Source organism: Trematomus bernacchii, unplaced genomic scaffold, assembly GCF_902827165.1.
Source record: "Trematomus bernacchii unplaced genomic scaffold, fTreBer1.1, whole genome shotgun sequence".
In the NCBI taxonomy this organism is placed as follows: Eukaryota; Metazoa; Chordata; class Actinopteri; order Perciformes; family Nototheniidae; genus Trematomus; species Trematomus bernacchii.
Window position 1 is genome coordinate 26,985,579 of NW_022987739.1, and position 11,008 is coordinate 26,996,586.

At 39.8% G+C, this 11,008-nt stretch overlaps 1 protein-coding gene across 1 annotated transcript; it reads right to left on the bottom strand.

Annotated features, from left to right (window-relative positions):
- Positions 1–1,717: 1,717 nt before the first annotated feature.
- On the bottom strand, positions 1,718–2,950 carry LOC117495334 (trace amine-associated receptor 8a-like). Its single transcript, XM_034146531.1, has 2 exons — positions 2,778–2,950; positions 1,718–2,534 (listed from the first exon to the last, which is right to left on the bottom strand). Exons 1-2 carry the CDS (start codon positions 2,948–2,950, stop codon positions 1,718–1,720), a joined length of 990 nt encoding a protein of 329 aa, XP_034002422.1.
- Between the last annotated feature and the right edge of the window lie 8,058 nt (positions 2,951–11,008).

Here is an 11,008-nt window from a genome sequence, read left to right on the forward strand (position 1 = left end):
AGGCACTAAAATGTGCTGTGTGCCTTCGAGCTAGCCCTGCGTTGTAATATGGCATATGTTTTGAGTTTGTGTATAAGTTTGCTTACATTTTGGTAGAGCCCCCCCTGGAGAAAAATGCACCAGCCGCCACTGGTTCCGAGTAAGAACAAATAAAAATGGTCCGGTACCGGGATTAATAAAAGTTGTGAGGACAGGAGGCGGAGGCGGAGCCCCGCGGACCGCAGCGCTGCAGCTCTCTCTCTCTCTCTCTGCTCTCCTCTCTCTCTCTCTCTCTCTCTCTCTCTCTCCTCTCTCTCTCTCTCTCTCTCTCTCTCTCTCTCTCTCTCTCTCTCTCTCTCTCTCTCTCTCTCTCTCTCTCTCTCTCTCTCTTCAACCATCTCGCAAAGACACAAAGATATAACAGATGCCATCACATTCTACATAGCTAAAGACATGTGCCCAGTTACCATGGTTAGCAACCAGGGGTTTAAGCAACTGGTTAACACTATGGACAAGCGTTACGCGATGCCATCTCGGCATAATTTCACCAGATCTGCACTGCTTGCTGCCCCAGGGTTCGAGTTATAATCTGAGCTTTATGGGGGTCTTTAAACTAACGCGTTTGTGCACACACAAACACACACACACACACACACACACACACACACACACACACACACACACACACACACACACACACACACACACACACACACACACACACACACACACACACACACACACACAAAAACACACACACACAGCAGCAGCAGCCCTCTACTTGCTAAAGACTTAAATATGAAAAGGTTCAAATACTTTGGCAATAATCTAATACATTTTTATTTATTATATTTATTATGTTCAGTAGGTTGTGGAAGTGTGCCCCAAAATATTTGTTGATCTTCTTTATTGGTATTTATTAATTTTATATTATTTATTTCAAGTCAGATATAAATGTATAATTTATATAATTTATATTTGTATTGGTTTTTCAGTTGAATTATACTTAAGGTTCAGGGTAATCAACTGTTAAAAAGATACTGTTCAAATTATTATTATTATTTTTTTTTAAAGTTTAATAAATGGATGTTTTCAAAGTCTATGAATAATCGTATTTAATAATCGTGATATCAATATTGACCAAAAATAATCGTGATTATGATTTTTGCCATATTGCTACTTGCAGCTTTAATTCTTATTGTCAGCTTCAATATGATGATTGTTTTTCTACATTTGAACCTCCCGTTATTGCAAGAGACAATACATGTAAATGATCACGGGCAATGGTAAAATATGTTAGCACTCAACAAGATTTATTTTTGTTATTGTTATATTGTATCGTCATTGTTTTGGAGGAGAACAAAACCTGTTATGTGTCAGTAAACCTTCTCTCCTTTCTCTCTCTCTCGCTCTCTCACTCTCTAACACACACACACACTCTTTGTTTGAAGTTGCACACTGACCCACTGCCAACGACATAATCAATCAGTCTGTAATGCATACTGTCTACTAAATTAACCAGAATACTGTTCACACTGAAGTCAGCACAAGTAAAAACTAAAGCAAACAAACACAAATGATTGAATATTTTATTGTGACAAAATGTTTTACTAAAGTACGTAATGTGTAATCATTGCACATTGCATTCTGACTTTAATTGAGTGACTCAGCAACAATAGCAAAAATATGTCCATCTGAACAGAGGTTTTTTAGAATATATCTCAACCCCAGCCCGTCTTTACAGTATTTTAGAATCACAAGAGTGAGATTGAAGTATCTTAAGAGTAACAATGAGTTTGATAGATTTTCTAAACCAGGGGTATAACAAGGCATAGATCACTGGGTTCAGACAAGAGTTAAAATACAGCAACCAGAGTACAATGGGTGAGGTTGTAATACTATTTTCAATCTCCTCACCTATAAGGGATGGAGTGTAGTATGGAAAAAAACATATTAGAAACACAAGGACAACAACACCAAGAGTCCTGGCTGCTTTCATCTCAGATTTCTTAGCAGTTGCACCATCTGCACGTTGGCGCGTAGCTGCAATATTAGATCGCATGGCTCTAGCCTGAGACACAGCCACCACAAACACTCTGATATACAGAACTATGATAACAGTAATGGGGGCAATAAAGGTAACGACAAAGTCAACAGCTCCTGTGATATTGTCAGTAACAAATAAACACTCTCCATGGCAAGAATTCTGTGAATCAGGTTGTCTCAGAAAGTCCTTTAAAATTAGACAATTATAGATAACAGAGCCAATCCAACATAGACAGATGCAGATTTTTGTTCTGTTCAGAGTTACTCTGATGGTGTAATGCAGAGGGTCACATATAGCAAAATAACGATCAATGGATATGAGCACCATGTTTCCAACCGTAGAAGAGGTAATGATAAAATCAACAATATCATACAGAGCACACAATAGGTCACCCAAGTACCAGCAAGCCTCTGTTAAAATTATTTTAACAGGCATCAAAAGTAGACCCACGATGAAGTCTGAGACAGCCAGGGAGAGGATGAGGAGGTTAGTGGGGGTGTGGAGCTGCCTGGAAAGGAAGAATATCATCAATAGCTTGTAACAACAAACAGCAGTAAAACACACAAAAAGCATTTGAAGTCTCTGCTTTAACTATTTTGTCATACAACGTCAGGTTTGAATATGTTATAATTTGCAACAGAATAACTTTTATCTGAAACATTAATTAAAAGGAATATATGCGTTGCTAAATCATGTTATTTTTATTGTTATTATTAACAAATATAAGCTTAAGCTGAAAGTTTGTCTGTGCCTGAAGTGGGAGATAGAGATGATGACCAGCAGGTTGAGAGCTGCAGTGATCAGAGCGATGAAGGACAGCAGGATGTAAGCGAGCAGGACATCTGACTGAACTGGCGTAGGCTTGCTGCAGGATTTGTTGAAGAGTTGTGGAAAGCAGAGTTCATCCATTTGGGAAGTCTCCATTTGCAGAGAGAGGTGATTAGAAGCTGCTGTGTTCTGGCAAAGCTCTCCGTTATGCAGCTGATATATCTCTTCTCATCTGTCCTGCCCCTACTATTACTTTCTCTCAAGCAAAGACTACATTCCCTAAGTTCTACTTTGTTTTCTGCAGTCATCTTCATCTCACTCTTCATCACTTGCTTCAATGCATCAGATGTAATGGCTGCCAGATTTGGCACTCCCCCACTAACATTGGCCAGGACGGTCATCCTCTCACAAAAATCACCCTGGTGTTAGTTATTACCTTCATGTTTAGCTAAACAAAAGCAATAAACTCTGGATTCATGGTGTATTAAATGGCAACACCAAGAGTCCTGGCTGCTTTCATCTCAAATTTTGTGGCCTTTTCACTAACTGAAAGTTTGATTTTGACAGCTATAACATGAGATCTCACGGCTCGAGCCTGAGACACAGCTACCACAAACACTCTCATATACAGAACTATGATAACAGTAATGGGGGCAATAAAGGTAACGACAAAGTCAACAGTTCCTCTGATATTGTTAAGGACAACTATAAACTCTCCCTGGCAATAATTCTGTGAATCAGGTTGACTGATGGATTTAAAATAAGACAATTATATATAATAGCGCAAATCCAACATAAACAGAGGCCGAGTTTTGTTCTTGCCAGGCAGGCTGTACTTGTGTTGTTTTCCTTCCCTCCTGCTTTTTTCTCTACCCCCTGTTCTATTTCGTATAGCAGGGGTACTCAAATACAAATCTTAAAGGTCCAAAAAAGACTAAAAGCTTTAGGAATCCAAAGTACAACATATAATAAGTACCCTGTATCAAGATTGATGCAAAACAAGTTAAATTTGACCTTTTTAGAGAGATTTACCAAATAAAACACACTTCTGGGGTCATTTGGGTGGATTTTCCATATCTCTGGCCCCCCTTGGTCGATTTTGATGAATGAAATCTCTTTATAACCGCTAGAGCCAATGGAATCGAGGGAAACACACCAACACATTAACAAATAAGGAGTGAGAGTGACGCGTGGCCAAAACCGGAAGCTGCATACCGTTATGGTTGGCTACCGTTAGCAGCTAACTTTTTCTCTCCGATTTTTACATAAAATGGAATTATGGATTATAAATAAGTTTTTAAAAGCTACAGATACATTATTAACCTATGGATCAACCGATTCAGCCGCGTTTTTTTCTCGTTTTAATGCCATTGAACACGTCTTTTGATCAGATTTACAGCTACGGTGAGACGATCTCCCGTAAAAGCTCCGTAAAGGTACGTGTTGTGATGTCTGTGTTTGCTTCCCCTGTCGCGAGTTCGGATCGCTCAGTGATGATACTATACCTATATAATCTGTGGAGTCTCAGCTTTAATCTGCTATATTGTATGTGCAGTAACGATAAGTAATAAGGGTATCTTTATCTTGAATTCTGTGCTAAAGTGCGTTAGCATTTTTTCGCTTATTGCTAATTCAGAGGCTTGGTATTACCCTTGTGTTTTGTTTTGGTAAAAATGGTTCATATCTTCAGTTAGCTGAGATTCTTCCCGTTAATCTGGTGCTACACATTAATAGTTTCATAAATGTTAAGAAGCCCTGAAACACAGTCTCGAACAAAAAACGGTGGGGGGGGGGTCCACTGGGGGGACCGTCGTCCTTACGAGGTTAACATGCACAATCGGATTGAGATCGTAAAGATGAACATTTTACCACGCCTGCTGTTCCTCTTTCAGTCACTGTCTACAGAGATACCAACAAAACAGTTCAATGATTGGAATCGAATGATATCCAGATTTATATGGAAAGGTCAGAAACCCAGAGTGCGACTAAAAACACTGCAGTTATCGAAAGAAAAGGGAGGAATGTCCCTTCCATGCTTTGAAGACTACTATAAAGCAGCACAATTAAGGTGTTTAGTTTGCTGGTGCAATTGTGACTATGATGCAAAATGGAAAGACCTTGAACTGAGCCAACTGAACATACCCCTTCAATGTATATTAGGTGATAAATCCTCAAAGATTGCACACTCTGATAAATTAAGCCGCTGGACATTGGTTCCCCTCAATATTTGGTTCAACATTTGCAAAGAATTAAGACTTGAAAGAAAATCCATGTTATTGAGATGGGTGGTGTTTGATAAAGATGTTAAACCAGCAGAGCTGGATTTTAGATTTAAACAATGGATCCATAAAGGCATTACATCATATTCCCTAATATCTACCAGTACTGGCTTGAAAGGTTTCCAACAGCTAACAGAAACCTGCAATTTGGAGACCCAGGATTTCTACAGGTACTTACAGCTCAGGCATCACTTTGAAAGGAATATTAAAATGAATGGAAACACCGAATTTGACCTGATTGACATTTTTGTGGGCGCATTCAAGGGCAACACCCAAAAGAAACTGGTTTCTAGAATATACTTCTGTCTATAATCTGCCAAGAACCACTCAACCCTATATGTGAAAGCCAAATGGGAGGTAGAAGCTAATATTACTATTACAGAAGAGGAATGGTCTAACATATGTAAAATACAATCCACCACCTCCAGCTCTGGCCTTTGGAGAGAATTCTCATGGAAGAATATTATTCGATTTTTTTCTAACTCCAATAATAAAATACCATCAGAATGGCAGAACAGAATCTGGACATTGCTGGAGGCAGTGTAGTAATATTATGGCTGATCATTTCCACATATTCTGGAACTGTCCAGTGATCAAACCCTATTGGCTATCTATAATAACGGAAATAAATTCAATTCTTGGCTTTGAGATTTTTTTTAAAAACCCACATGTTGCGTTTCAGGATAAAAGACAAATGTCGTCATCATCACCACTTCCAAACAGTTTTGATGGGATTTATTTAGCTAATATACCAGTGGAATTTAGTGTTCGGGACAAGTATCTTCTTAACATATTACTGACAGCCAGCAAAAAGGCAATTACCAAAAAATGGCTTGTGAAAGACCCGCCAACAAAGGGAGAATGGATAAACATTGTAAATGACTTGTTTCGTATGGAGAGGCTGACTTTTTCTCTAAGACTCTGTAGTGAAAAATGTGACAATTACTGGTCCAAATGGGTTTTGCACATGAGGAAGGTGGTCACATAACCCTGAGATAATTCTTTTATTTTGCTTTACTGTATGTTTCACACAGATTGGTTGTGAACCCGTTGTGATGGAGATCTTCCCATATCACAAGAATAATTGCTGAGAACATATTGATGATGTATTACCCCAGTGACCTGCTGTATGTGTCCGGCAGTGGCTCAGTCAGTCCGGCAGTGGTTCAGTCAGTAAGGGCTTGGACTGTGAGCCGTAGGGTTGCCGGTTCTTGTCCCAGACCAGACCTAAATATGGAGTGTGGACTTCTACTTGGAGAGGTCCCAGTTCACCTCCTGCCCTGCCGTGGTGCCCTTGAGCAAGGCACCGGACATCCCCCTTCCCCCCCCACTCCCATTGCTCCCCGGGCGCTGTACAGTAGCTGCCCACTTCTCCTAGCACTAGACTCCTGGTACTAGGATGGGTGAAAAGCAGAGGACACATTTCACTGTGTGTGCTGTGTGTTCTGCATGTGTGACCATTAAAGAGGGTTTCATCCCTCCCAATTCTTCTTCTTCTGTTGTATGTTATTTGTTGTTTCCTTTGTAATGTCTTAACAACTTAAAAAATAAAGTATTACATATTTTTTTTTAATTAATAAAGAAGGCCCAGCAGCGACTACACTTCCTGAGGGTGCATCGGCACTGACTGAACAAGAAGCTGCTGTTGTCCTTCTACGGGGCAACCATCGAGATCGTGCTGTCATACTCCATCTCTGTGTGGTATGCTGGCTGTTCAGCTGCTGACAAGAAAGTCCTGCAGGGAGTGATTAGGATGGCAGAGAAAACCGTCGGCTGCCCCCTGCCCTCTCTGGAACACATCTCCACCTCCCGCCGCCTCACAAAAACTAGAGAATGCAATTCCTGAAGAAATTGCTAGTGGGAATGCTTTATGCTGAAAAGCTGACGCTGAATTGCTATGCTGAAATGTAATGTGTAAGAAGAAAGTGAAGAATTTAGATTTAAATGATACATGAACACTGGGGGCTTAAATGTGTGATGAGAGAAGAAAATAAAGTAAAAAAGCTTGGAAAAGCAGCAGAATATTTGAACTGCAAACTTTTGAACTAACTTGATGGCGAATGATCTGTCGCCAGGCCAACGGCATTTGATGACATCCCATAATACGCTTAGATGCATTGATGGCAGCATCGTTACCAAACCTGTGAAGTTTTGGGCCAGTTGGAGCATTTTCACTGAAGTTATCCTGTTAAGCACCAAGCCTGTTTTTCATGTTTCAGGCTCAAAAATGACATGCCCAAAACAAATGACTACAACTTAACTTCTAAAAGGGTTATATGAATAATGTATTTTATCAAAGCAAGGTTACATCTGTGAGTTGGATGTATAAGTGTCAGAATCAATATAGATGTTTTTTATTTTAAAGAAAATTCAGATTTTACATAGTAAAAAACTGTAAATTATAGTGTCCGTCCAAATATTCTTTTTTACTTATAGTGAAAACTACCCTTGGATGATGGGTTAGTAGACTAAAAGCTTTAGGAATCCAAAGTACAACATACAATAAGTACCCTGTATCAAGATTGATGCAAAACAAGTGACATGTGACCTTTTTAGAGAGGTTTAGCCAAAACCACTCCACCTCTGAGGTGATTTGGGTGAAAATGTTTTTTTTCCATATCTCTGGCCCCCCTTGGTCGATTTGGATGGTTGACACCTCTTTCTGACCGTTACAGCCAATAGAATCGAAGGGGGAGGCCCCCACACACACTCGTTGTGAAAACAACATGCAGGTTTTGCACCAGAGTGAAGCGATCTCTCGCTCTGACATTTGGAAACGAAAAAGCAGTTTTATTGTTTATGGATTATCAGAAATCATTTCAAAGAGGAGACAGACACATTGGATTAACCTATGGATTAACTGCAGCATCATTTGTTTATCGTTTTAATGCCATTGAAGACCAGTTTTGACCAAGGTAAGCCATGTTAGCGTTTCTAGCTACCTAGCACCACATGTTTTGATGTACGTTTTCGTTTATAGCGTCGCAAATGTTTATCACTGAGTGTTGAGGTGGGCACCAAATGATTCTGTGTCTCCAGGATATGCTAATCGAGGGGTTGGCTGTGCATCTAGGATAAGTAATAAGGGAGTTATGAGTGAGTTTAGGTGCAGTGATAGGTTACATTTTTTCGTTCGTGGCTAATTCAGAGGCTGAGTGTTAGCATTGTGGGTTTTTTTTGGAAAAAAAAATTAAAAAGATCAGTTAGCTGAGTTTCTTCCCGTTACATGGATATAAAACATTCATAGTTTATTAAATATTAAGATTCCTTAGACGTTGTTTCCTGCAAATGACGCGTTTATCCGCCCGGTACCGTGGGGGCGGTGCGTAACAGGTTATGAGAAAACCGTGTTTCATGGCGGGCATTGTGTTGCCATGGCAACGGCATGTCCCGTAGATGTCTTCACGGCTGGACTGTTAGCACACATGTGAAGTTTGAGCACTTTTTGAACATTTTCATAGGAGTTATAGCGACATCGTCTTTTATGGCGAGGGATGCGTTTCCATGGAAACGGCATATGGTGAGATCTCAGATTTGGCGTAGAGCTGTTGAGGCATGGACCGGTGATATACAAGTGAAGATTGGGGGACGATTGGACCGTGTCCATTGGACTTACAGCAACATTGTGTTTCATGGCGAGTGGTGTGTCGCCATGGCAACGGCATTTATGACACCCCGTAATACGCTTAGATGCGTTGATGGCTGCATCGTTACCAAACCTGTGAAGTTTTGGGCCGTTTGGAGCATTTTCACTGAAGTTATGAGAAAACCGTGTTTCATGGCGAGCATTGTGTTGCCATGGCAACGGCATTTGAAGAAACCCCATAATTGACGTAGAGCTGTTTAGGGCTGGACCGGTGATATACAAGCGAAGTTTGGGGGACGATCGGACCGTGTCCATTGGACTTACAGCGACATTGTGTTTCATGGCGAGTGGTCTGTCGCCATGGCAACAGCATTTGATGACACCCCATAATACGCTTAGATGCGTTGATGGCTGCATCGTTACCAAACCTGTCAATGTGACATCATCGTGTTCCATGACACAGGTGTTTATATTTGAGCTAACGACGACAGCTGTGTGTCACCAATAATGTATAAAATAGGTGGAACATGTTGAAGTCAGTATGAAGTCTCCATCAGACAGAAAAGAATAGGCTCAGACAGTCTGTTAAACTCCAGTGACCACGTCGTTAGCTCAAACACGAACACCTGTGTGTTATGACATCATCGTGTTCCATGACACAGGTGTTTATATTTGAGCTAACGAGGTGTGCAGAGATCAAAGGTTTGCATTGTTCTGAATGAGAGATGAACCTCTTACATGTGAACGTTTTGTGGAAGAACGATAACAGATATCTGTGAAATTTCAAACCGTGAAGCATGTCAAGGAAGTTGAGTATCTGAAGTGTAATTTGTGTGTACTTTCGGGTTAATAATGTGGCCTTTTTGGCAGTTTGACTAAAGGTGTGCGGCTGCTACCGTGAGGAAATATCAGCCTGAAATTACAATGGGCTTTAATGGAGGCATGTTGAACGTTTTTTTCACTTCATGCCCTCAAGAGGCATTTTGTTTAATTATTTTGCTTAATTATTTGTTATTTTTCAAGCTACGAGATGTTTTCCTACGTTTGTCATGAAAAATTATGTCTCAGGAATGTAGGGTTTGGGAATTATGGCAGTTTTTAAAAAAAATATGAAGGCAAATTTCAAGATTTCCTCCACTCTAGCTGTGACATCACGCACTCTAGTTAATGTTAAAATCTGAAGAAAGCCTCTTTACCAAGGTCTGAACAATGTTTAATATCTATTCTAAAGTAAGAATCAGATTTAAAAGTTGTGTTACATGAATAATGTCAGAAAGATGTGTAACATTTTAAAGTTGGAATGAGGTTTCTGAGTGAAAGTATGAATGAACAGTTAGCAGTTGAAGTCGCATGAAGATTTGTTGAAGTCTGAAGAATGTCTCCATTGACTTCAATGGTTAAAAATGTGATGTATTATGGGATGTATCTCTGGAATTATGAAAGTTATGAATGATAAAAGTAATAGCCATCGATTCCCGACCGAGCTGAACGTTTTGATGTTTGAACGGAGTTTCTGCGATGTTGAATGTGGGAGGAGAAGAGGGCCAAAATAATTGGATGGAATAATAATAAGAATTTTGTCTGTAGCATAACATATAATTGGAATGCTGTATCAGCATTCCCACTAAATAATAAAGGACAGCTTTCACTCAGGTCACAGACTGTTCTCTCTCCTGCCTTCTGGGAGGAGATACAGGAGCTTCAAATCACGGACAAACAGACTCAAAAACTGTTTCTACCCCTGGCCGTCAGGCTGCTTAACCACCAAACGTAATGCATTAACCGTAACCATCTTCACACATATATATGATACATATACATATACATATATGGACTTTAAAAATTCAAAACTATTTTTATACCTATTTATTCCCCCTGTATAATTGTTTATGTTGTCTGTCCTACTGCCGTGTTTTTAATGTTATGTATGTCTAGTTATTGCACACTGGGACAGGGTTGCACTCTGAATCTCGTTGTATTTTTTGTACAATGACAATAAAAGGCTTTAACTCATTGTCAGCCTCAATATGATTGTTTATCTACTTTTTAACTCCCCATTATTGCAAGAGACAATACATGTAAATTATCATGGGCAATGGTAAAATAAACATGTGTTAGCACTCAACAAGATTTATTTTGGTTCTTGTTATATTGTATCTTCAGTGTTTTGAAGAACCAAACCTGTTATGTGTCAGTAAAACCTTCTCTCCTTTTTCTCTCTCTTGCTCTCTCTTACACACAAACACACACACAGACACACACACAAACAGCTTTGTCTCTTTGTTTGAAGTTTCACACTGACAACGACATAATCAACCAGTCTGTATTGCATTCTGTCCCAGTCCGTCA